Source organism: Notothenia rossii (assembly GCF_949606895.1).
Source record: "Notothenia rossii genome assembly, chromosome: 7".
Lineage (NCBI taxonomy): Eukaryota > Metazoa > Chordata > Actinopteri > Perciformes > Nototheniidae > Notothenia > Notothenia rossii.
The window spans coordinates 26638354-26665694 of record NC_136905.1 but is presented as its reverse complement, the minus strand read 5'-3'; the positions used below and the strand labels follow the sequence as shown (position 1 = coordinate 26665694).

General features: G+C 43.4%; 1 protein-coding gene across 8 annotated transcripts; it reads right to left on the bottom strand.

Annotated features, from left to right (window-relative positions):
* Positions 1–1024: 1024 nt before the first annotated feature.
* On the bottom strand, positions 1025–27338 carry LOC307045593 (microtubule cross-linking factor 3-like). Of its 8 annotated transcripts, none has more exons than XM_079691362.1 (12): positions 23077–27337; positions 21368–22117; positions 20904–21128; positions 20644–20802; positions 20175–20246; positions 19561–19880; positions 19201–19360; positions 18672–18741; positions 17927–18473; positions 17686–17815; positions 17227–17343; positions 14002–14139 (listed from the first exon to the last, which is right to left on the bottom strand). In XM_079691362.1, exons 2-11 carry the CDS (start codon positions 22061–22063, stop codon positions 17227–17229), a joined length of 2496 nt encoding a protein of 831 aa, XP_079547488.1. In that variant the 5' UTR covers positions 22064–22117; positions 23077–27337; the 3' UTR covers positions 14002–14139. The 8 variants fall into 8 exon arrangements, with proteins under 8 accessions (XP_079547486.1, XP_079547487.1, XP_079547488.1 ...); XM_079691363.1 differs by having other exon boundaries at positions 14108–14139; positions 17227–17561; XM_079691364.1 differs by having other exon boundaries at positions 14108–14139; positions 17227–17448.
* Positions 27339–27341: the final 3 nt, after the last annotated feature.

Sequence of the window (27341 nt, the reverse complement as noted above, 5' to 3'; positions counted from 1 at the left end):
TGGCTGAACCTACAGTCCTATGATTGCCCCATCAATTCTTTCCTGTGTTATTGTGTCTTTCAGCAGCACTGGAATCAAAACAGTTAGTACTGGTTATATAAATGGTTAGAGCATCTGGAAATCTCCAGACTTGACCACAGGCCAGTCCTGGGAGTCCAGGCTGCTGCCCGGCCTTGACACAGGGAAACAGTGTGAGACAGCCAACACAGCGCTAGGCTAGGCATCAGAGAGAGGATGACAATATTTATATCAGTCTCAGGGTAGGATTTCTGGCACCATAACATTGTCGCACCTGTTATTTCCGTCAGACATGTGGGTGCCAGGTTTCAGGGTGAGGGGTTAGGTGTCCATGCCGCTCAGGGCCAAGGATGTGTAAGCTTGCGTGTGTGTTCATTTGTATGTTTATGTAAGTGAGTGTGTGTGTTGAAATGTGATTTGTTTTCCAGACAGCGCAGAAACAAAAGGAAAGACAGGTATTTTCATAGAAGCGAAGAGTTACATGAATAAGTAAAACGGTCTTCATTACACCAAGTTTTCTTGGGGAACAGAATGCATTTATGGAGGAATACATACGCAGACATCAAACTCTATCAAAGTGATGGACGGCCCCTCTGCAGCCATCAATCTGACATCAGGAGATTAAAGCAGCCAGACAGACGTTTGGTTCTGGTGCTTCATCTTAGGGAAGGGTCACCGAGTACTCCTCTGGATGCAGAAATACTTTGTGTGCCATGTTTGATTGATGTTGAGAACTTATTTCATTACAGTACCTATTGTAGGATAAGGGTTGAAGAGGCCTGCAGCAGGGCACGGCACAGTGGCAAGGTTTAGCATATAGTTCTAAACTCATAACACTTATTGAAGATAATTGGAGAAAAATATAATAAGCGAGTTTGTCTGCAGCAACTTTTGAAATATGACTTTATAATAATGCTGTTTTCAGTCACGCTCGACAGATGGGTTTAAGCTGCCTAGAAATCAGCCGAATAAAAAAACTAATTTGTGAAGTAAACAGGAGAAATCATTCAGTCCTTAAGTTTATTACACAAAAAGAACAGCAAAGGCATCACCTTCATCATGATATGATTCATCACTTTGACCCAAAACCTGTACTACTCGGCTGAGTAATGTCCTGATATGTGACTATTCAGAGTTAGTAAAAGTAGAAAAAGGCTTTTTAATCTTTTTATCATAAGCATGGTAATCACTGCTATTCACAAAAGAAGGCTCTCATGATTGATGCTGGAAAACATCAGCAATGGGGGGAAAGCAAAATCAAATGTGATAAACAATGCATTTCATTTTTAAATCAGGAAAATGCATATAAGGAAACCAGGCTTTGGTACAAAGTCATAAAAAAAAACCCACATTTATTGTTACTGTAATCATGAGAAAGAAATAAAAAGCCAGTCGTGAATGTAAAGCTAAGTGTTTACGTCAAGGTACGGTCCAGGCATGTATTGTGTGTAATATATTGAAGAAGGCAGAAATCAACACTGCTTGGTTCAGCACACAGAGGTGCTTAAGGGAAATCTCTGCTCTACCACCATGACGCTGCATATTGTGTGTGTAACAGCATATTTTGTGCAAAAAGCACACAAAACATGTTGCACACAATTTACAAAATACAGTACTAGTAAATACATCCTTCTGGATTTCCTTCGGCTGGAAGTTTTGGGGATCATTTGACTATAAGCAAGCATCACTTTGTTGATACAGTAGATATAAGATAGAAGTGGAGGGTACACTAGTCAAGGCTAGAATCCTGAGCGTAGGACATCCATTCAGATGGTTGGCACGAATGAATGAGCGTGATGTGTTCACTCCACTGAGGCTATGCATGAAACCAAGCATACTGCTGAATGTGTGAAGCTGCTTCAGATCCTTTCCTTGCCTTCTTTGCTCAGTTAGGCTCCACTGGATGCCACATACTGTACATTCTAAAAACTGAGTGAAATCAAAACTATAGCACTTCTGAGTCTGTAGGAGTGAACAAGGGTCTGGTATGTACAACAGTAATGAAAAGTGTTCAGAGGTTATCAAATAATGACAGTCTCTATGTGGAAGGCATGTGAGAAGGTAAAAGAGGAACTGTGTTTGTGGAAGGGGAAGGATGGCTGCACAACGGGGGTGGTGGAGGGAGAGGGGGAGGGTGAGGAGGAGGAGGAGCGGCTGGCCCATCGGGAGGGGCGGCGTCGGTTGGCAGGACGGGCAGGCCTGGAGAAGTTCTTCTGAGCGCAGGAGGAGTCGGAGGTCTCTTCATTGTCCTGTGGACAAACAAATGAATTACCATTTAGGATTATCACAGCGTTCTATCAACAATTAAAAACACACTAAGATACTTTACATGTTGTCACGTGTTCCATCTGAAGTCTTCTTGGGCCTAGGGGAAACAACAGGCATATTTCACTAACAGGAACATGCTCATGTGGAAAGGTCACACAGGTAGATCCCATTCCTTTTGGTAGGGAGGGAAGAGTCTGAAGTGGAATATCTGAAACCATGGCTCTGCGGCCACTTGGCAGATCTATAGACTCTCCAGCATTTCATTTTGGACAGCGCTGCTCGGTTGAGGTTAAACCCAAGTGCGCTCCTCAGATTACAGTCTCTTCATGAGGTCAAATAAAATTGGCTTGATAATTGCCCCCACGATTTTTCTATTTGCGTGACTTTAAAGCGGCGTAATCGCTTCAGCTTTCTCATTTCAGTGCTCTGCCAAGGGCATTTAGTCAGCTGGCTCCTTGCAGATACTTCTGTAATCACCACACAAAGGCCAGAAAAACACTTCTACTATGGGGCCCGTGGAAGGAATGGGAGATGAAAGACGCGTTGATGAGGGTGAGAAACCTCCTGCCAAGTACTTTGGATGCCAGTTCCTTTTGTCAGGAACCTTTAAGCAATGGAATGGCCCAGATGCACCGATAATAATGGAGGCTCTGGCCCGCTTCTGTCTCTTAGCACATACCAGAAATAAACAACATTCCCACCGGAGCTGTCCTCAGTCAAGGGCAATTGCTTAGTGTTTCAGAAAGAAATAAAACAGAACTAAATGTGTGGGTTCACCCAGGTTCACAGGTTTCATTGGCCTTAAAAATATATTTGACTCAATTAGGGTAATACAAAATGCAGACTACGGATGATATTCCAAGAGAATGCCTCTAAATGTTAACATCTGTACAGGGAATAGTGCAGTTGCAATGCTTATATGTGACAGTGTGAATACAGACGGTATTTCAGACTCTACCCACCTGCACTGTTAGATGTACCTCTTCCACACACATGTTGCTGTAGCTGCTGAGCTGTGAGTGTGTGGTGTGTGAGCTGTGTGAGTTCTGCGTGTGTCTCAGAGTGGGTGGTAAGTGCAGAGGGTTCATGTCCAGCATGTCCACTTCTATGTCCTGCCCAACGCAGGCGTTTGGACTCAAAGCCGGCTCGTTTGGCTGGCTCTGGTTCAGCTGAGCCCGGGCTGCGCTCTCGTAATTCTTCAGAATCCTTTCCACCGCCCCGTAGTTGGACCTGGATCCCTCGGGCCGTGGGTATGCAGCCAGAGTGAGGGCCTTCCAGGGATGCTCGTTCATCATTCGAGGCCCTGGCCTGGAGGAGTCCGACTGGGAAGCAGGAGCAGGTTTCTGCTGAGCCTGCTGCCCTAGCTGTGTCTGGAGTGAGACGCCACCTCTGGCTGACTGACACTTTGCTCCATGGGGATTCCCATTCTTGGAGCTGGAAGTGTCCCCATTCTGACGTGGCTGGGTGTTTGCAGGCTCAGGGAAGAGAGGCTCTGTAGCCGCTCTGAGATGGGTTTTCCTGGAAGGACTGCTCGCTGTAGAAACTTTGTGCGTGACCTCAGAACGGGTTGCAGGGGAGATGATTGTTGCAGCCTCTCTGACTTGAATCTGTTCAGATGAAGGTTCAGAGGGTATTTCCTGCTTCATTCTGACCTCGTGACCCTCAGGACTACATCTCATTTGCCTTGGCTGGACCTTGTGGTTCTGAGGTGTTGCATTTGAGGTGGAGGGAGATAATATGACAGGGTGCATAGCAATGACTGTAGTGGTGACTCCAGTACAATGTGGGTGACATGGCTTCTCACTGGGAGGTAAAATCTCATCTGATGCCAAAGTTGGTGGAAAGACTGGTTGGCTGACAGCATCTGCTGCTGTTAAACTGTCCTTTTCCTTTACGCCACGGCCCATCTCAGCCTGAAACAACGTCCTGTTGAACTCAGCAGTTTTTTGCTCCAGCAGTATGTTTCTTCTGGAGCCCTTGAGGTTGGGGGCAGCAGGCGGTATGTCAAGAGAGGACAAGAGCAGATCTAAAGGTAATTCTTTGACCGTCGGAGGCATTTGTAGCTCGGGGCTTTTATGGTTTCCTGGGCAGTAATCATTTTTTCCAGCAGTCAATATGTTGACTTCAGAGAGGCTCTTCTGGACAGTCCCGCATGTGGACAGCTTGTTGCCGGTAAACTTGCTTCCATCACAGGACCAGCGGTTGTGGCAGCAGCCCATATAACGTTCAGAGTTAGTAGGCACAGCGCAGGATGCTACGACGCCGTCTTTTAAAACTTTCCCTTCGTTTTCTTGAAGCATAGCCTCGAACTTCCTGACAACAGACGGGCTGCTACATTTTTTATCCACAATTACAGAGGGGCTTTGGCACTTCTCTATTGTGGCCATGGGGGATTCTGGGATGTAGAGTTCAGTGTCTGGGTGGGTGGGGGAGCTCTGAATCCAGGAGGTGATGCGGGGAGGGATGGGTGGAGCCTCTGCATCGACCTCAAAGAGTAGTTCAGGGCTCGTCTGTGTTTCTCGGTAGCTGTCTGGATCAGCTGAGTTTGCTCTCCAGGATTTGCTCGGCCTTCTGTCATCCCGCCAGGTGTTATCGGGTGACATGGTGATCCAGTTCTCCCTCTCCAAGGCCCGGAAGTCATCGTAAATCTGGCTGAGGTCGCAGGGAGGATCATCCACCTCCAGTTGGGTTTTATCGTGACTGAACAACTTGTCGCTCTCCTCAGGTAAGGTCAGGGATTCAGATCGAGTCCTGAAGGGAATGAAATGCGTTAGGTCTTATAGCTAGAGCATCAAGACAAAACAGACAGTGATTACCATCGTTCCCTTCTGACGACAGGATGGGACAGCAGAGAGGAATTATTTACCTCTTATCCCCACTCTTCTTTCTGATCTCATCCTGGTAGCTGCAAAGCTCCTCGCTGACACGGGCTATCTCCTTCAGAGCCTGAGCACAGGGAGAAGAGTCACACATGATGGATACTGTGTATTGTTGAAGAACTGTACAAATACAACTTTGAAGATAAAAGGGGATTATGTGTTCAAAGGGCCAAGGAATGACAGAAATACGTATACAGGACACTGATGATCAAACAAGTTTGACAAGCAAAGGAATGCCGACCACACCAATGATTCTAACTGTATACTCTGTTTTTAACAAATAGAGAAATAGTTTCAAACACTCACAGCATTGAGAGCAGTGGTGTTCCTCTTCTTCTCAGTTCCGTAACTCAGCTCTGCCCAATGAAGGCTTTCTTCAGGACTAACATGGACATTGCATTCAGTTAGATTTGAGACGTTTTTCTGTTGCTCTCCGCTGCCAGGAGCTCCATGAAACATAGCATCCAACTCCTTGATATCCAAAGCTTTCTTGCTATCATAGTCTGAGTCTTTCTGCCAGGTGCCTCTGTATCTTAACTCCTCCAGCAGCTCAGGTTGTGAGTGGTCATTCTGAGTGAACTGAGCATCAACATATTTATTCAGGCTGTCTGCGTGTAAGCAAGAGGTGTGGAGACCGTCTCTGCGGCCAAATTCACTGCTGCTGTTTCTGTTGCCACTGAAACTGGGTAAAGGTGGATGTGTGATGGACTCCGACTGACTGCTGCTGCTGAGCGGCTCGCTGTCACTAAGCAAACTGGAGCCGGTGCTGGACGAGCGGATGCTGAGTCTGTGAACAGCATCATCGTCCTGCTGCCTCCCACTGGCCAGCCCGCTTTCTTCTCGCTTGGTCCCCACGTCACAGTACAGCTGGAAAACAGGAGGAGAGAATGAAGGTAGTCCCAGAAGAATGGTCCTTTTGTTATCTAAAATATATTTTTAAGGGGGAATTTCACATTATATTTTGCTGCAGCTAGGAACAAAAACTATGAATTAACATTTGTCTGATGAAATGATTATATCATCGATAAGATAGAACTGTACACCTCAATCAAAGTATTTTTGTTCCTAATGCCTCTAGTCTTGCTGAATGGTTATAATGAGAGGATATACAAAATATGGGTCTAGAACAAAGGTCACACAATATAAATAATGTCCTAATAAAACTATATGAACAGTGCAATATTGTATTATTCCAGAAACACAAATAGATTTGGGATGAGGAGGGAGCATTGCAACAAATTATAAGAACATATTTAGCCCACAGAGGATTACAAAAAAACATTCCAAGAATGATTTCACTACAATTGGGTAACCTCTGGCTTCCTGCCATGAGATCCCAAAATAATAAGCATTTCATGTTCACTGGGCTCCGTTCCCATCACGCGATTTCTAGATGAAATAGTGCCTTTTAGTCCTCTGCTGTTTTCCTCTCATTTCTGGTCAAAGGGACGAATGTGAGCCACATGTTCTTTTCATAGCAAATTGTTACAGTGCCTTTGCACTAAGTCCAACTACTTTTGTACGGCTTGCCTTATTAAAAACAGTAACCTGCTCCATGTCACATTTTGACTCAGGCATTGTTACCACACATGCTTCACTCTTTTCTTTATGTACCTCTTTATGGGCCATTCATTGGCTCTTGATTCCCTTTCTGACTAACCTAATCCTTTTATACTTTTTCATCCATTATTTCCCATACAAACCATTTTCACACAACAACTTTATTATAAGGACAGCTCACATGATCAGGCATATTTCCCAAAAATAAGTTTCCATCAAAAAAATGTATGAATAATGAGAGCGCTGTTTGAATCAATGTTCTCTGTTCTATTTAAAAAGATGTGAAAATAAAGTTTGATTGAGAAAGAAAACTCTTTTCTGTGTTGGCCTCTTGTAAAGAAAGGTCTTTCTGTTTCATGCCAGCTTCTCCGTCTACATCGCTCCAGGTCATGGAATAGAATCATTTAATGTCACTATACATGTACAATGAGAGAACAAAATGCTTCTCCCTTTTAAAAAAGGTGCCCGTCTCAATCACTGCCTCTGTCTCAGTACACAGAGATCCGAGAAATGGCAGAGCCCTCCTCCTTCCACTCCTTCCTTTCCTCACTCTGCAGCTGCACTGATCAGGGATATTGTTTTGACAGTGTTGATGCAGAACAGGATGTGTAGGAGGGAAGTGTTACACTCTGCTCAGTGCATGGGAAGCCATACATCCTACACAAAATAAAGCATTTCACAAGTTTGGAAATGGTTCTACTTGATCTAGTTTTCCACTTGCCTTACTTTTACCTAAATCCAGTGGTGGAGGGGAAGCCAGATCTCTTGTTTAAGTTAAAATAGCAATACTAAAATACTCTGGTACGAGTATAATTAAGAAAGTACTTAAGAAAAGTATCGGTATCCACATCCACAAAAGTGTTGCCCATTTCAGAATCATATATATGAATGACTGGATTATGATACTGATACATTCATGTGTTCATTACAGCTGTTATGGTGGAGCTTTTGTATTTACTGCTGCTGGATTCTTTTACCTACAATTATATATAAATGTTTATTTATTTATTTTTATTCTAATAATCTGAATCTGTAAAGTAACTACATATGTAAATGTAGTGAATGTAAATCTAGTTGGTAACATACAAATTATAATGAAGGTACATTCCATCACTGTCTAAATCCAGCCTTAACCCCAAGCCAATTCATAAAACTAGTACAAAATGCAGAAATATTATAATTCATAGTTACCTCCTCTATTTTTCTCTGCATATCCTTCAGCTGGCACTCCCATTCCCTCCTCTCCAAATCAAACCTCTCCAGCAGCTCGGCTTTCTCCCTCACCCAGTCCCTCTCGTTGTGCTCCAGGCGACAGCGCAGGTCCATGGCTGTGGAGTGTGTGTCCGCCAGGAGCCTCCGCTGCTCTTCCCTCTCCCGGCGAAGAGACGATGTCTCGCCGTGTTGCTCTCGAGCACTCCGTGACGCCACAGATCGAGGACCTGCGGCTGACTGGACCCCTCCACTGACCAAACCAGCACCCTCTCTAGCCTCCAGCTGTAGAGATAGACAGGGAGTGCAGAGGGCACGGAGGAGGAGAGAGAAGGCAGCCGGGAGATGCAAGGGGATAGAGTGGGAGAGAGACAGTGGAGAAAGGTCAGTGGAGATAAGGGATTTGGAGAAAAAGAAGAGAGCCAGACGGAGAGACAAGCAAGCCAGGAATGAGAGGAATTGGAATTAAGAGAATGAAGGAGTGGCAGGAAGAGAAGGTGGAGGAAGTGGGGGGATAATGCACCACAGGGACGAGTGGGTTCAAGGGGGGGAAGAGGGAGAAGAGAGAAGGGATTGAAAGAACTCACACACAGGGTTCAGAGTGCAAGTCTCTTTTCTATGCTACTTCTCTAACACAGGATGCAGTGCAGGAAATATGTCTGCAGAGGATGCATGTGGCCTCAATCAAATGGTACTCCGGGTGCCAGTTTTTAGGGAAACAACCACTCATACAAAGAGGATCTTTCAACACAAATACAACAGACTTTCTGATTCTGTGTCTATTTTATTAGGTTCAAGTGGACATTTTTGTTTCATTAATGATATTACTTTGCCTCTATTCAATGCCATTTTCAAGCAAAAAACCCTGGGCATTTCCCCTGGGAAGTTCACTCAAGTGGGGCCAAGAAATGAACCAAAGAATGTTGCAACTTTAGAAACGTTGAAAACAAGTCAGGGAGAAAAAAGGCCTGAAAAGTGACAGAATTTGATGAAGATGTATATCTTGGTGGTCTGGTTTGTTTGCATAAGGTCATTGTGTTAAGAGGGTATTATCTGTTATAGAGGCTTTTTGTGTGTTTATTATTTGAGAATGAGTGTGTTTAAGTAGATGGATTTGTCCATTCTGTGGTAAATATGTACATTTATATTTCTTATTTAAAAAAAAAAAACAGGACAGATACCAAGACAACGCCTGAGCATGTGTGTGTACGTAGTGTGTATTAGAAAGAGGGAAATAATGCATACGAGCATGTCTGAGTGAGTTATTTCAGTGTTCAGTCACAGACAGCGACCAAAGCCTTCTTACAAACCCCGGCCACGGTGCTATTTCTGCATGTGGCCTGGGGTCATGAAATGATGGTGGATAAAAACAAGCCAACCCTTTCCGTCTGCCTGTGGCTCTTCTAGAAGTTCACCACAATTACAGATGGATGCTGATGGGTGCTGTCCACAGTCTATTTAAACATCCAAAAGTAAACAAATAGTAGAAGTGCAAAAGTTAAGAGGATAGTAGTCAAAATTAGACGGCTGAAGGATTTATTGTTGATTGAAATAAAACTGTCTTCTTAAGGGAAACTCAGGTTAGGGAACACACATACACATCTCTCATTCTCACTGAGCCATCTCCTGCTACCATTAAACACTCTGTCCGTTACTGTATAGCACATTAAGGTAACTGTGTCACCACGGTGACCCACTATAAATAGCGGTCACACAGCCTTGCGCAAAGTCACATTCCGAGGGTAGGTTATGAGACGAGGTAAACGGAGGAGGGGAAGTTGACTGCTCAGACAGAGTGAGATGTCTCCTAGCTGCCAGCAGCTTTCATAAATCAGAGGCATGCGCAAAAATATGCCAGGAAATGTCCGGCCTAAGTCCTCGGCCTGGGACCTTTGATGCTTCCTTGTATTTTGCGGTAAATGCCCCAAAAAGAATGTGGAAACAACATACAGTACTTACACTCACAGCCAAAGCCGATTATGGAGAAAATATCAAGAACAGAACAAGTATACAACTGTTCATAAGCTACTTTGTTGATGCTTTATGAACCAAGCCAATTTCATATGTATATAATGATTTGTCAGTTTTTTGCTACAGTGTTTTGGTTTCCTGACAAAAACGACAGACGTAAACGAGCTGTTGACTATAGCTAAAGAAAAAGGTCAAAACATGTCAGATGGGTACATTTTATATATGAAACTTCATCAATAAGGCAATAATGTAGGACTACTCTAGGACATCTTTACCATGACAACTTGCAAATGCTTTTTCACTTACAACTTCACTCGCAGTGAACTTCCAGACTTAAAATTCCCCAAAACTGGACCAGGTCCTTAAGTATCCACCACTTGTTCCATTCACTCACTTTAGGTTTGTATAATACACTTGGCTGCGCGGATAATCTTTTATTCTAGCCGCCTCCTTCTGATTGGGTTGCCGTCAGCGTGATCAGTATCAGTCTTCAAACTATCAAATACTTCACCTCCTTTAAACCCTAGTTTCCTCTCTGTCTGAGTTCATATGGGCTCTTTCCTGCACTGGCAAAGTGAAGCCAGCATGTGGAAAAAGGAGTTACTCACCCATGTTGAAATTGCTCACATTTCTCTTCTAAGTGAATTGAAGTTACACCCATTTTGCTCTACTGACACTTTGTATTGATTTGCAGTCTTGTCTATTTCTTCATCGCCCTTTTGTTTCTCGTGTTTTTCTACTATACACTTATAACTATAAAATGACACAGCCGTTTTCTAACATCTCTCCTCTCTTTCCCCTATCTGTCCTCAGCCTCTACAACCAGACAAGCTACGCACACTACCCACAGTATCCTACTAAAGTCATTCATTTGAAACATGATTGTGATTGTAATCCTAAAGCTTGTTTTCTTTGCAAACTAAATATGGGCGAAGCATGTTAGAAATGATTTTGTTTAGACTGCTCCTACCGCTAAGCCATGCTGGCTTTGTTGCAGAAGAGATCTCCAAGGAGAGAAAACCAGAGACTACTGCATTTTTCAAATTGGGTATAATAAATATATTAAATATGCAATAATGAGGAGCAGTCTCTCCTGGGTAAGGCCAATAGCACTCTTTTTTTTTTCTTACAATTGCTTTTATTGGTACCCTTGTGCCAATACCTGTGCAACAAACAAAAGCACCTTTTTTCTTATTGTGTCTGTATCAATAGCTGTGATTATCAAAAATACCTTTTTGTTAGGTCTGGTAACTTTTGAACCTGGTAACTTAAAAAGGTCCCATGACATGGCCATTTCTACTGATCATAATTCCATTGTTGAGGTCTACTAGAATAGATTTATATTGTGCAATTTTCCAAACTCACATTGGTTTCTCATACAGCATCTCTGTAAAGTATGTGTATTCACTCTCTGTCCTAAACGGACCCCCCCTTCCTGTGAGCCCAGTGTGCTCTGATTGGTCGAGACGTTGCGAGGCTCGCTGCTCAGTGAGCTGGCTTACTGGTGTGGTCTCCGGGTCAGCGGGACAGCGCGAAACTCATCCTGAGCACACACAAACACTCACAGCCAAAGTAAAAACAATAAGTGTGGCTTGATATTGAGTAAGAAAAAGGTTTATAAACGCTGTGAGCATAGGTCTGCGGAGAGCATTTCTCTGCGATCCCAACTCGTCTATTACCAACCAGGGAGCTCTATGCAAGTCAGTGGGACTCCCTGTTTGTTGAAAATGTACGCTAAAGGTCCTGGTGTGTGAGGAGCTCTGCGGATTGGTCCATTTTGGTTTCCGGAAGAAACAAACGGAAAAAGAGAAATCTCCAACGAGGCGTTCTGGGGCAGCATAGACAGGTCTTTTCTGTGTTAGAGTTTTACTCGCTACAGGGTGCACTTTGAGGGTTTGTGACTCTGCAGACCGTTTACATGCAGACACATGCTACATAGCACACAAGGGGACGGGTAATAACCAGAAAAGCATGACATGGGACCTTTAAGGAAATGTCCAATATGAACCTCAATAAAAAGATGTTTTCTGAAAAGGAAACGTCATCATAACTAGTCAGGGAACGTGTTTAGACAATCAGATGTGAAAAGACTAAGGACAGTTCATTACAAAAATGTAATAGTTTACTCTTTGCTAAAACAAACTACTTTTACCTAATTATAGGGAAAATGTGATTTCAACATCTTTGTTTATGATCCATTGCCATGTTACATTTCTTGATTCTAAAAGCAGACCAGTAGACTTTGGTTTTAGACCTGTTACAAATATGTAAGTACCTCATGAGGGAGAAAGGTGCAGAAGTCTGTAAATTATTATTTTAATCAGTGAGCTGGGAATGTTTTTAAGACAATTTGACAAGCACCCATATATTAGCACTTGGTAAACACATACCAACAACTATAAACTGTGGCAGGATGTGGCATCAAGACAAAACAACTTTTACAACGGAGCTTACCCCGCCCAGGATGGCGTAACTCCAAGTCACATTTCCCTTGGCCCTTTTGTGGTCTGCGAGTTTTTTGCAAATGTATAAAGAAAGAAAACATCATGAAATCTTCGCTGTCCCAAACAAAACAACCTGATTATCCGCCAGAGTGGCAGGCAATTTGAATAGAGATTGCCTTAAATGCACATCAGCATCTTGGTATAAACATCAGTGTGGTATAAACTCACGCAGTAGATTAAGCCCACTAAGCTAAGCTCCCACTGCCACAATGGGCTTTTTAAACACAAAACAGAACTGTAAAATGCTCTGTTTTTATAAGGCTCTCTGTCAGCCACACTGTGAGAAAGCACCGAGGCAGCAGGACAAAGAGAGGAGCTCAACAGCAACACTGAGGGATCTACTCACACAGAGCAGAATGCATTATGGCAGTTAAACCATCTGCAATCAGGGGAAACCATGTTACTACTGAATATGGACTAGGACAACGTAAAGACTGTTTCTTTTCCTGGTGGAACTTAATCAGACATTTGAGTCCTTACACACCTCCTCCGGGTAGTGTCTAGATAAGTTCAGGGATGCAGAACATGTGTGAAGAGGGGCTTGTGTTGCATTCCTGTGACATTGTGTCAGCAGTGGTCTTGCACCACCTTGTTCATTTCTAGCATTACATTTTTGAGCTTCATCACTCGAATCAAAAAACGCTTTGTAGACCGAACAAGAGGAGAGCTGTGTGATGGGTGAATGCGTGACCAATCAGTTTGAAGTCGGTGATAGGAATCATATGGGGCTCGACTGGCAGATAATGAAACACTGTCATCACAAAAACTAGAGATATGGCGAGTCCTGAGACACACAAAGAATGCCAGCATGTAAAGGGAACAAACGTTGAGCAGAATTTAAAGTTTTATTTTCTTCTAATCAGGTTTAGACTTCTAAAGGCAACCAAATAAATCCATCTACTGATGCAACCAGAACAAATCCATTCATGCCACGGTGCTTTGAAGAATAGCCATTCATGGTCCTTCAAGTGTTCCGTGCGATGCCTGACACAGCGTGGCACTGGTATGCAAACTTAACCTCCAATTTTTTTCTTCCCATTTAAAAAGAGGAAAAAAAAAAAAATCACTAACAGTAGCCGTCCCAGGGGGGGGGAAATGGGTAAATGTTTCATACAGAGTCGGCTGCTAAGAGCAAAGTTTGGTGTCTGTGTCTGGCTGAGGGGCGGACATAGGTTTGACTATGTTCAAATCTTTTGTCTAAGCTCAGGCTTGAGTTGGATGGATGCCAGCGTGACTTATCACCCTAACATGTGGGTGGCACAGGAGGCCATCCCAATTTACACCAAACTGGCTAGACATGCACACACATGAGAAAATACTTATATATATATATATATATATATATATGTATATACAATATATATTAAAAGTGCACTACTTGGTATCGCTGTTAAGTAAGTTTAGTATTACTTTGTATTTGTCCAGAAATAGTGCATGCACCTGCACACAAACCAGACATGCACAGCTATATATAAAGTATGGAAAACATTTCTCTAAACTACAAACACACAGACTCGGACTTATTTGTTTTTCTACCCACACATCCCCATCATAACCATCACCTGTGCAATCCTGCATTTGAGCTCGGCCTTCTCCAGATCCCAGGCAAATCCGTCTCTGGTGTACTGCAACTGCAGCTCACTCCTCTTCTCTTCCTCTCTCTTCACCTCCGCCTGCACGTCCTCCAAAACCGTCTTCAGGTCCAGCAATATCCTTCTATTCTCCCCTCCCTGCATGGAAACACAGTTGGCAGCGTTCTTGTCAACCAAATATGCCCGATGTACTTGCATAGTGGAAAGTTAGCCTTTTGCACAGTTCAATTAGAGTATCAAAAATAATTCAACACTTGATAATAAATACAAGCACATCTAATAATGTACCATTGACAAACTAAAACCCCCCATACATTACTCGTACAGAAGAATGTGTACCACACAGCACTAAAGGCATACACAGAGCTATGTTTAGCTTCAAAGGGGTAGTAAATATTTCTAATCACTTGTATGTCAGCTACTTCTCTCAACAATGACTCCTTCTCTCGCATCCATTCTTCCTTATCCTGTATGTGTCGCTTTTTCAAATCCTCCAATTTCTTTTTAAGCCGCGTTTGTTGTGTTTGCTGCGGCTGCTGCTGCTGGGCATCAGGACCCGGCCACATTTGTCCCCTGAGGAACTCAAGCTGTGTCCCTGCTCCACCTTCTCCCGTAGCAGAGAACTGCGAGTCGTATATGTGACTGAAGACGGTGGGCGGAGAAGAGATCCTCCTCGACGGGCTGCGATTTTTGCCCCTGCCTCTATCGGGCCTGTCCATCCTGGAGCACGGCACAAACTCCCATCCCTGAGACGGGACGTAGCCCCCGCCTGCACCGCCCCCACCGTGCACCCCCGAGCCGTTCATAAACGCACTCCACATTCCTCCAGCGAATTAAAATAAAACATGAACTTAATGAGATAAAAGGTGAATGCTAATCACCAAGCTATTTTGAAAGTCTTCATTTCTGCTTTGTAAAGCACAAGTTGAAATGTTTCTTGATATAGTTCAACAGCACACTTTGCCATGTCCAAATTGAAAGAGACAATTATCCACAGCCGGCCATATCCCCCGTCTGCCCCGCAGCAGCCGAAGCGGTGCTCACACAGGCGGCGGGACTGGACGCTTTAGTCCCTTCCATGTCCTCACGGCTGCTGTCATTCTTGTGCCTGAGTCCCCATGGTGTCCTCTTTTATCTCGAGTGGCCTACTTCCTCACTGCTGCACCTCTTCTTCTCTTTAACATGTTTATATCGAAATCTGAGGCCGCGCAGTGTCGTCTCTCGCCCCTGCACTGAGTCGTTGTAGGCGACAGTCCAGGGCTGGCACAGAGACAGACACCCAGTAACCACTCCAACGCGAATGGGAGAAGTCCCAAAATATCACGGAGCCGCACTGATGTAAGAGCTGTGGAGTATTTTTACCCGCTGTAACCATGAGTTTATTTTCCTGGAGTTAGATAGCTGGAGGAAGCAGTAGAGCACGTCCATTAATAAACACCGGGTTACTCTAATAAGTGGCGGCAAAACACCTTGCGCTGTGTGCATGGCAACCATGATGACAACACATCAATTTACGCCGTCAAAACATCTGTCTGCTAACTGTGACTCATTTCAGAGGTAACAAACCACTGAGAACACCTGAGGGGATTACATTTAACACAAATATCTCTTCACTGTTGGAAAACTAACTGTGTCTTAGTCTTACCTTGCATGTAAAAAGCTAACTTTCCTACATGTCCTCGTCGTAGCAGGCGAACTCCCACCCTGGCCTGCTGCCATTTCTCTGCTACTTGAGCACGAGAGGTGGTGGTGGATGACTATCATCTTGACAGAAATAATAACACAAGTCGCTGCTGACGTTAGACACAAACTAAAGAAGCCCGTTTCCAACGCCAGGCATGCAAAAAGTATGTTGTAGCTAATTTGTTACTCTTGACAAAGTAGGCTAAGTAACTAGTAACGTGCAACTGCTTTCTATGCGACACATGTGATTTTCAAATCTTCCGCTCGAGCACCAAAACAAGCTTGAAACGGTTCACATATTTCACTGTCTGAAGCCTGACGATTATGTCTCGTTTGGAAAAAGACACCCTTACCTCTTCCTGTAATATGCTATTGAATGTTGCAACATAATGTCCTTAAAAATATCCACGAGTTTGTTGTCAGCGAAGTATCTGAACTGAAGTCTTGAGTGGATGCAGTTGCTTGGTCAAAACAACTGAGCAGCCTAGCTGAAATGATGCTTCAATAACGGGAATAAAATCCTCCTTTCTCTCTCTTTTCCTGTCTCTCCCTCCCTCCCTTTCAACACAGCTGGCCCTAATATGTGACGTAGAACATCCCACCGGTGGGATGAAAGAAGTGGACCGGTTCCTGCCCCGTCCTGGTGGTCAGGTCCGAAAAGTATTTACAGACACACCCATGAGCATTTTTACCGTTTTTACACAACTCTGAAAGTCACACAAAAACCCCCAAAGGATTATGGGTAAAATGCCAAAACTCCTATATTCCCTACTCACATTATGATGATTTGTTACAGATCATGTTGACATTGTATTATGACTCAGACAGTGTCTGAAATTGAAAGAGACATTTGACTGATGTCTGTTTTGATGTCAGACGTAAGTGAGTGTATGACTGTTATTTTTTGTCAGTGTGCACTTGAGTGTGTAGTCTGTGTGCATTCTCCTTACATAAACTTTGGAAAGAACAATGTACTGCTCATAGACCTCATTAATGCTGTTGTCGTGGTAAAACTTCAGAAATTAACATTTGCAGCAGATATGGTATAGGTTTCTTTCCAACATCTTATGACCATTTGGCTTTACAGACTGATGGGAAAATACTGAATGTGTTCATTCAAGGATACAGAAGTGCGCGTGATACCAAAGGCCCATGTATCTGACAATGTATATGAAAGAATGTTTGCCCTCCTAGAAGGTAAACATGACACTCTGTTACAGGCATATGATAACTATGTGACGATGTGTAACCTGATGTCTGGCCTCTAGGGAGATAGGCATGATAATTGCTCAGCTATCTTGAACAAAGCATAGAACACTGCTTTGAACCAGTATTCCTCCATCTTGTGAATGAAAAACACCCTCTCTTGTAGATAAGTGAGTGAAGGACACTGTTCGGGAAACTAATTGTATAAAGAATAACTTTTTTCAATTGAAGTGCCTGCAAACTCTTCTAAATTATTGTTTCTGATAAGAGTGCTGGTCAGGATGTAACTGGACAGAGAAATGCTGGGAATCAGATAAAGTTTAATTACATACTCACCTAACAATCCACTGTCCCTCCGCGATGTGTTATCCAGAATATGTTGAAAGCATCTGAGTGGTTGGGTGGCTTGGATCGTATGGAAAATGAGAATGAATGTCCTGTACCTTGAGTGACCTTATGTGACATGTTCAAAATAAAAGAATTGAAAGGAACAAATAAGTACAAATAATATTTGTAATAAAATAACAAAAATCAACATAACATGATATTGAGGGTGTGCTTTACAAAACAAAGAAGAGGGTGAAAAGGAATACCAATTTGAAAATGGTGGCATAAGAAAGTGAGGAAAACAGAACAAGAATGAGGATCAGCAAAATAATGGGCTGAAACATCTGGATGGATGACGGTTAAGTCAAAAGGTTGGGGGAAATAGAGAGGCAGATTGACAAGTAGTTATAAAAGTGCATATTAGAAAACAGAAATGTGCTGTTTGATCAAGTGTTTGCATTATCTTACAGACAGTGGTTCTTCCGCCTGTTTGTCCTCCTGCCTGGGGACATCCAGCCGGTCTATGAAGCTCTGCAGCTCCTTCCTGAAGGCCTTCAGCTGGGCGTTGATTCGATACAGCAGCTCATGGTCTCTGATCCTGTGGAGCACATATAAGGTGTGTTTGGACTTGACATGTTGCTTGTACTTAAAGAAAAGGTGAGGGTGAGTTGAATGGGGTGATTCCTAACCACTTTAATGTGTCTTATACCTGCCACCTTCCTCATCCTCTTCCAGCCTGGCAAACAGCTCCCCGTTGGTGACGAATACCCGTGCCTCGGCGATGATAGTGCTGGTGTCTGTGATGAGCCTATCGATGGTCCGACCCAGCCTCTCCGCCTCGATGCAGATGTCTATCATCTGCTGCCGGTCCTTCAGGCTTCTCGATAAAAAACGACTGTCTACAGGTGAGAAAAGGGAACGTGTCGGGGTGAGGCAGCGGATGTTCCTCACCTCGTCTGAGTCACTCTCCCCTCCTATAGGGCCCTCACGCTTGCGGTGGGGAGGGAGGAGGCGAGGGGAGGATGCTGAGGCCGAGGGGGTGTCGTCGTCCCGTCCTCCATCACTCTCTGCGTCACTGTCCCGGGGGCTGCTGCGGATCCCCAGGTGGGAGGCCAGGTCGTAGCGCTGCATGTTGGAGAGCAGCACGCGGTTCTCGTACTGGAGCTGCATGACTTTGCCACTCAGTTCATTGATCTGCAGACGTGCCGCTTTCAGCTCCTCCTGGAGGACCTCCATTTTAGCGGAGTCAGCTCCTCCTGGGGTTGAAACAAGGCGACAATGAAAAGTAGAACACCTCCGCAAATGAGACTTAAATGTGCAGCTCCTGGAGGCTTTGTGAAACACACTTGTTCAGATACAGATTTGTCAAGCTAAAAAGAGCAATCTCCTGCTTGGGCAGTGCAGTTTTTTCCCCCTGCAACAAAGGCTTACTGAAAGATGAAATACAAACAAACCTCCTCCATATCTCGATCCAGCTTCATGGTTTCCAGCCTTGTATTTCAGTTTATTGAGTTCATTCGTCACCTAGAGATGAAACTGAATGTTATTCCCAATTACTCTTAAGTGCTGCAAGTGTCAACGCTTCACACATTTGCATTTCTTATGCACGAGGCTTACGTAACAGACAAACTTAAAAAGGCCTCAAAGTCATTGATGATGCCCAAAATAGCACGAGATACACAAGAAAAGAGGAGACACTTTACATCTTAGGTCTCTGAAATTAAAGCAGTTTCATGTTGCCGAGTAATTATAGAAAACATTGCCTATACGTCATATGATATTTGCAGTACATTGCCATTTTTAAATAGACTTAAAATACTTAAAAATGCTTAAAATAGACATACCCTGTGATAGACATTTGCTGAGTCTTTCCATATTAAATTATTACTTTATTGTAGTCACACTGTGCAATGTTTAGATCTTATGGTAACAATACAGTTGACCTGTTAAGATATTAACCCTTTTGGGAAGCGAACCACCTACCTTTTTGTTCTCTTCTTCCACATCTGCAAAATTCCTGCGGAGTAGTTCTGCCTCGTCCTCCACCAGCTGAAGCTGCTGCCTCAGCTCTGACAAGGCCTCGCCCTGCTCTCTGCACTGCTGACCTCCAGCACCAGAACCATCCAGTCCTGCTGCCGCCAGACTAGGAGAGGAAGAAGCATTGATAAACTGTGACATTTCATAAACAGACGCTTCTTTTCAAATTCTATTTTTAGAAGTGTCCTCATACAGTCTGGTTAGACTCAACCATGTTTAATATTTTCTTGTCACAAACTATGTCTTATTTGGTAAGTATGAGGCTTTCCTTTCCTACTGTGTCAATCATGAATGAAAGCCAAGTACCTGTCTTCCCTCATGTCATCCAGTTCAGCCTTCAGCCCCCTGTTCTCCACCTCCAGCTCCACAATTTTCCTGCCCAAGATGTTAGCTTCCTCCTCTACCAGGCGCAGGCGAAGTTTCAGCTCTGACTCTCGGGTGGTGGGGGGCCCTCCAGCCTCACCTTTAGGCAGAGGGCTGTCCACGTCCCCGTAGAAGGAGCGGTACTTCTGCAGCTCATAGTCCAGGCGGTCCTTCTCCTTGTCAATCTTTGCCATTTTCTTCCTCATCAAGAGGGCTTCCTCCTTGATGAAGGCAAGCTGGCATTTCAAATCCTCATTTTCTTCCTGTGGTTTGGGAACAGAGATTCTTTATTCATTACGGATGTTTTGTTAAGGGGTTTATTTCCACACTGAGAGTTCTAATAAATTAGGTAATTTCTGGGATCAGTTTTAATGCCTCAGCACATATTGTAATGGAAAGATAGTCATGTTGTTTTTGTGGTTCTCTCACTCACTAAAAAGTATAACTATTGTTCATTACATTGTGGTTTTAATGGAAAATTGCATTGCAAAACAACCTCATTATTGACCATCTCTTTTGAGTTTATAACTTAATAAATCATGTAAATGCTGACTCACCTCAATAGGAGTCTGTGGAATCTTTCTCTCTGCTTTCGGCCCATCCTTGCTTCCTTTCCTTTTCAGTGAGAGCTGCAGGGAAACAGTGGTTACATCATCATCATCATCATCCTCATCATCATCATCCGTTTACTGTTTTTTTACTGAAGGTAGGGATATCATCGAGATTTACAGTATGTAGCACTGAAGGCTCAGTATTTGAAAAACAGGACTGTTTAAAGCCGCCCTCGAGAATGTTTCTGGTAAAATATTTAAATCACAGTGCTCACAGTGATTTCAAAAACACCCGAAAAAACCAAACTGGTATTTGTTATTCCTTTTTATCATGTTAGTAAGTAATTAACTAATAATATAAACAATAGAAAACAGTGTTTGTGTACAGAATTCACCATTACACAGTATCATGTTTTGTTTACCCTCTCCCCACATCTTAACAAGCGATGAAAGAACACACTTGGTATTTCCTCACCTCTTTGGCTTTCTCCAGTTCATTCTGCAGTGCCTGCTTGGTGACCTCCGTCTCTATCAGCTTCTGTCTCAGATTCTCATTCTCATCCTCTGTCCTCGTCCTCTTCTCCTCCACATTCTCCAGCTCATGATGTAAGCGCACAGAGACATCCTTAGCCACCTGGGAGAAGAACCGAGACAAGGACACAGACGTGAGAGAAGTTGTAAATATTGATGGAGATGGTAAAAGTTAAAGAATGATGCTCAGCTGGCTAGACTCACCTTGAGGTCTTGCTCCAGACTTCTGAGCAGCTCTCCATCCACCTCGCCACTTTCTGCAAACCGGAGCCTCTTCCTCTCGGCCTTCTTCACCCGGTACTGAAGGATCCTGCAGTTCTTGTTGGCTCTCTCAAGCTCCCTACGCATGTCATGCAGCTGGCAGGCATCTTCCTCATAAAAGGTGTCCCGCATCTCATCCATCTCTGCCCGCATCTCCTCAATTTCAATCTGGCAAAACATTTTAAAATGCATCTTAAAATAGTTAAAACTAACCTGGCTCCCTCAATGACAAATGTTCCTTTCCTGTTAATTAAATAATATTCAAAAACAAAGCAGCTATATGTGCAGTAGGCTAAAATACAGCCTGAAAGCAAATACAACAGGTGCTAACATAGCCTATGCCAATTTCTATAAATACATAAAAGTGATCAGGCTTGCAATATGTTACAAATACCTAACAACAGTACCTTTAAATCCTCGTTTTCATCCTCCAGCCTCTCTATGTCGTCTTGCAGTCCTTGGTCCGGCTGTGGAGCCGGCTGTGGACACTCGGGCTCAGGGGACAGCTCCAGCTCTGAGGCCGGCGGTGAGGCTGATTTTGTCTGCATCTTTGTCCCTTTCTTCCCCAAGCTCTTATTCAAATGGAACTGTATAAGCTCGGACTGCAAGCATCCCTCCTTCCAGAAACCGGGTCCGCAGCCTATTGTGCTTTTAGAGCTCTTCTTGTTGCTGCTCGTCGCCGCCTCCCCTCCCTTCGGGGTTTTGCTCCTCAGTTTGGGGGATTTAGATGCGCAAGGCTGGTCAGAGACGACGCGGTTTGGATCTGCTCGGGAGGGCGAGGAGGCATCAGCAACAATGCGGGGGGAGTCTTCCGGTGTGTGGGTGCCGCCTCTGCTCAGCGTCGGGCTTTCAGCACCAGACGCCTGAACAGCAGCCGCGCTTCTGACGGCAGGAGCACCGCAGGCCTGCCGCTCCCTGCCTGTTGAAACGGGGGACTGACCTCGGCTGCTTCGGCCTCCTCCAGCCTGCTTTGCCGCGATGGGCTTTGCCGAGGTGCTGCCCTTCAGCGTGGCTTTAGATCCCCCGTCTTTAGAGCCGGCTGGAGACGAGGAGCGCTGCTGCTGCTTCCGGCTGCTATTGTCTGGCTGGGTTGGGTTCATCATGGTGTCAAAGGCTCAGCGCATCCCCGACAACATCCATACCCTACACCAGTATCCCTGCAGAAGGAAAACAATGGACTTTTCAGCTTAAATGATGGATGTGATTAAGGATACATATCAATCCTCAGCAAGACGATCAAGTGGTCCAAGTTTGTTACTTGACTTGAGTGAAAACTGAAATGATTTGGTCAATTAAACGCCTTGGATTCTGAGATGTTTTTGTTTTGTTTTTTTAGGCGAGGCTAATAAGGCCAGCATCCAGACACAGGTAGCCTACGTGACCACAAATAATAATGCGTCCGGTCATTCATCCCCTGTTTGATAAACTGGGATCAGCTGCAGCTCGGACAATTAAACAGCCACTCGCGTTTCCTCCGAAAGGGCGAGAGAGAGAAAGCAAAGAAAAGGCAATGCCATTGGCCATTAAATTCTGCATGCTACATGTTTAGTTGACAAATCAGATGGGCTCTAATGTGATTTTATCCTCGAACAACCCAAAAGAAACAAAGGACGGTCCACCTTCTTGATATTAAATTATTAGCCACATCCGGGCAGTGCTCTGCCATTTCCCGTCAGCTATCATCTTACTAATCATATATGCCACTACCCGATTACTCATTACTCAAATGGATGGAAGATAAAAGTATCAGAAGCAACATCGTGTCTCTTGCCTGTTTCACAGTTGGCACAGTGTATGCATTTTTTTCTTTTGTCTATTTATAAAGCACGAAAAAGTCGACTGCTTGTCACACAATCCCTCATTCAGTGCCGTTTAAATGAGGAATTAAATGAGTCCAAACAAGCAAAAAATGAGTTTTTCTACATACAAACAATAGGAAGCAGCAACAGTAAACCAACCTCGGAGGCCTGACAGTACAGAACATAATGTGGACCAGTCACACATTTGCCCTTCATTACAGGTTACTGTTGCCTCATTTATCTAAAACACACACGTGCTTTTAAAGAAAAATAGTTTATCACGTGGAATTTATTAAGCTTTAGATGTATTTTCTTACCTTTTCTGGTTGATTTGTCGGCTGCTGAAAGGTAGTGGTGATGGGGAGGCAGAAGGGATGCTGGCTCGAGCGCCTCCCGAGCACCGAGCAACCTGTTTCAATATTCATGACATTACATCATCGCTGGGAGGGCCGAGGCTGCACGGAAGTGGAGCTGGCTGGCAGGCTGCTCTCATTGGAAGGAGACAGGATGCTCTCTCTCTCTCTCCCCTTCTCTCTCCAACAGTGATTGGATGCAGCCAAATGCAACTACATTCACCTTTTATTCTGTCATTTGAATTGACCTTCAGCATATTGATTTAAATTGAGCACTAGATAATATGGGACTGTTCCAAAGTGTTGTAATATGTTTTATATTCCAAGGGCAGTGCACTTTATGCCAAGAGAAAGGAGACTTTGCAGTTACAGCTTATTTATCAATAATGTGGGACTTTCTGTACACACAGGAATTATATCAATATAACCTCATGGTTTACTTGATATTGTTTCTTGTCTCCTTTTTCTTCTCTTTCTTTCTGTCTTTCTTTCTCAGACTGCAAATGAAGCTGTTGCACATTGTAGTCATGCAAAGGCCCAGAAATCAGTGTCCAATGATGTTTGGAGATGGGTGATTGTGACTTGCCTAATGTTGTCAAGGGATAAATATAACATTAATTTCTCCCAGAATTAGTTTGAATCTGTATTGTCAGGGAATAGGAATGTACAGGATTTAGTTTGCAGGTTCATGTGTGAGGTTTTCCAATGAAAATGTTTACTGAGGACCTCCTCTCAGGGCATCTTCACTTTATTGAATTATACGTGGGCCAGACCCATATCGCCAGTCATTTGGAGTTGTTAATTCTTGGCCCTGTGCCGACAAGATAAAGCACACACCCATGGCTCATAGTTGTTTAAAGATACACCACAAAGGAGGCAGGCTGGTGTTGCATGCACCATCCCCTGTGAGCAAAATAACAAGTTAGTCTGCAGGAAACGCAAGGGATGAGTTGAAAGCTAGGATTGTCTCTGCTCTGAAAGTGTTATGGCATGGATTTAGCTTCCGTCAATGCGTCAGTGACCACAGCTCTTAGCCTCCTCTGCAATCCATTTGTTTCTGTCACAGGCTTTTACAAACTATATCTGCATCCATTGAGAAATAAGACTGCCCTCTGTAGTAATCACAGTTTAATTACCAGACAAGATGTTGCGGGGCCAATCGGCCAGCTTTGGCCAAGAATGATGATTCATTTCACTGAATGGGATAACAGATGTTTGGGGATTTTCACCCCCTTCCACAGTGACACACTCACCACTTCCCCCACCTATCCTCTCCTTCTGCCCCAGGCCTATTCAATCATTTGCTTACTTAAAGTGACAGATGTCTGCATCATGGAGGCGCCCATGTGCCAGATAAGATCACCTATTATTCTGCTTCATCTCAAGTAAAATAAAAAAGAGAGTGTCCTCATGAACCGAGAAGACTTCAGTTTCTTTAAATCGCTGGGAATGAATCTTCAATTCTGTATTCCTTTTAATCTCACACTGGGATAGAATTAAATTACGATTATTTTTTTAAGATCAAACAAATATATGACACTCAAACAATTCTTGTCAACACCCCTTGTTTTTTTTTCTCTGCTCCCTTTTTCCTTCATCCAACATCATGCACTGGTGATAGCAGAAGGTGGATGTGAGAGAGAGGGAGGCCATGATGAGCTTCCATCTAAAAATAACACCCTCATTCATTTAACACTCACAAGTCTCTCATTCTCACTTTCTATATTATTCACCAACACCCTAACCCAGGATCATCACACTAACAGTATGTTGACAGGGATCCCAGGCACTGCCTCAGTCAGGAATATTCTGCAGTGTCATGATGCAGTATCAGTGCTGGGTTTACTGTTACTTCTGAACACAATCATCAGGGGAAGATTTAAAGTATAGCCTTATACATACATTTTTATTGTTTAATTAATTGAAAACATATTCTTATAATAATGACATTCCATGTACTGTAGTAGGCAATGCAAAATCATAAGTCTTTAAGCACTTTTTCTGGCAGGTAAACAGGAGGGATTTGTGATCTAGTGCCTTATTGGTCCAAAACGTGCATGAGGCATGAAAACATGCCTGTCTCGATTCTCAGTTGCTGTGCTCCAGATATCAACTGAGCTTCTGACAAGCAGGAAAATTGTTCCTTTTCTCTTAAAACCACTTGGGATTTCACTGAAGGATGCACTTCTGAACAAATACAGACACACCGACTGGTATAAATGCTTTTTATAGTTAGATGTACTCATGCTCTATTCATGGGTATGAATAAAGAGTGATATCATTTAGTTTTATTAAGTCCAACATTGGAATAAAGGCATTAGTTTGACTGACGTGAAATTGAAAAGCCACACATCAATGAGATTACACTAATGAGCATTAATACAAAACTAGCACACTTAAGCTAAGGATGCTATGCAGACCGAATCTGCCTTTGTGTCAAAACAAAATTGTAATAGCTTACTATTTCATAAGCACTGCAAGGCCTTTGAGTGCCAATGAAAAATCAGCAGTCATAAATCATTGGGCTTCTTGGATCCTCTTTCACAGAGCTCTCGCTCATGCTTTAAGGATGTTTTTGTCAGCCAGAAGAATCATGACAAAAGGGCTGATAAAGTTGGAAGGATAAGTGGCCACCATCCAGGGAGATTTTTTGGGTAAGGTTTTTTTTTTTACCGAGTTGTGAAATGATAGCTCTGGCTTGAAGAATAACAAACATCAACCATGTAATACCCCTCTGCTAGTGGAGGCCTCCCACCCATATACTCTGCAGGAGGGTGCACACAACACACTGTTTCTCAATCTCTCCTGCCACACACAAATGCAACCTCCACTCTCTAATCCACCCACACCCATTAAGCACTTTAACGCTGTTAAATAGTTTATTACGCTGTGGCTGTTTCCCACAGAACAGCTGATTCAAGGAGAGGAAGCAGGAGGAGGGGGTGCACTGGGAGAGGGTGCATTGGGAGCGGGTGGGGTGTATTTGGGAGGATGAGGGGGTAGGCGGTGTCAGACAGCTGCTGTGTACAGTTGCCATGGAAACCTTTGTCTACACCCATCAAAATTGAGGAGAATTCAGGGATGGGATGAGCTTTGTTATAAATTAAATGTAAAGGTTTGTATCTTTTGCCTACCAAACAGGTTTCCGGGAGTTGAACGGTTTTATATTTCCAGTTCTTTTTCATTTTATTTAAGATATGATAGTCACGACCCCACCCTAAATTGGAAGCACAAATACTGCTGCAGACTTTGATGCGTATTGTCAATATTGGTGAAGGGTAAGGGGACGTACAACATGAAAACAAAATTGTGACCTACTTTATGTTTTATTTAGTTTGTTCATACCCAAACAAATCTGTTTAAGTTTTATTACAATAGATGGTTAAAAGATAGACGACCAACAATGCCATGGGAGTTTCACCCTAGGAAATAGACACAGGGCAATGTGTTACCTTTTACCAAAACCCTTAGTTTCACACGCAATCAAGACACAGGTTGGTTTAGAGACCGAGGGACTCATTTAAAAATATAAACACGTTTTACAAAAGCGAATAAAAGAAAAAAGGAAACTAAAGATATGGTTGCTGGAAGATAAAATAGTTCAAAAATAACAGAAATATCTGGTTCAAATTATCTTTATCACCAAATGTATTTAAAGTAGACCATTCAATTATTACATTTAAAGTTGGAGTATATCTAGAAAAAAAACTAAAAAGCGCTGAGACCAGTAAATTGTGTGGCAGGCTACTTTTAGTGAAACTAGGGTGCTACCGTGCTACCATATACTCACCAGGGAGTCAGGGACAGTCACATCAAACCACACAAACAGCAAACAGGTAACTCTCTTGTGCCCCCCAGTGCTATACAACACTGAGGGTAACTGAGGCAAGCACAAAGCTATAAGCAAAACAAAGGTAAAAAGCTACAAGCTAAACATAACAGTAAGATAACAAAAATGGGCAAAGAAAAAACAAAACCCATGAAGTAAGCCAAATGCAAATCAAAACACAAGGCAAAACAAGAGCAAAAACAACCTACAAAAAGGTTAAATAGGGTTGAAAAGGGCTCACCATGCACCATAGAAATAATTTAAAAGTTTGAGCACTACTCACTACAGGTGTGCACGACAATTGGAAGCGGAACCAGTGATCATTCAAGATAGAGACTGAGGAAAGAAAAGTATTCATGTGTTAAAATAGACAACCTACCTGTAACACTGACCATGACAG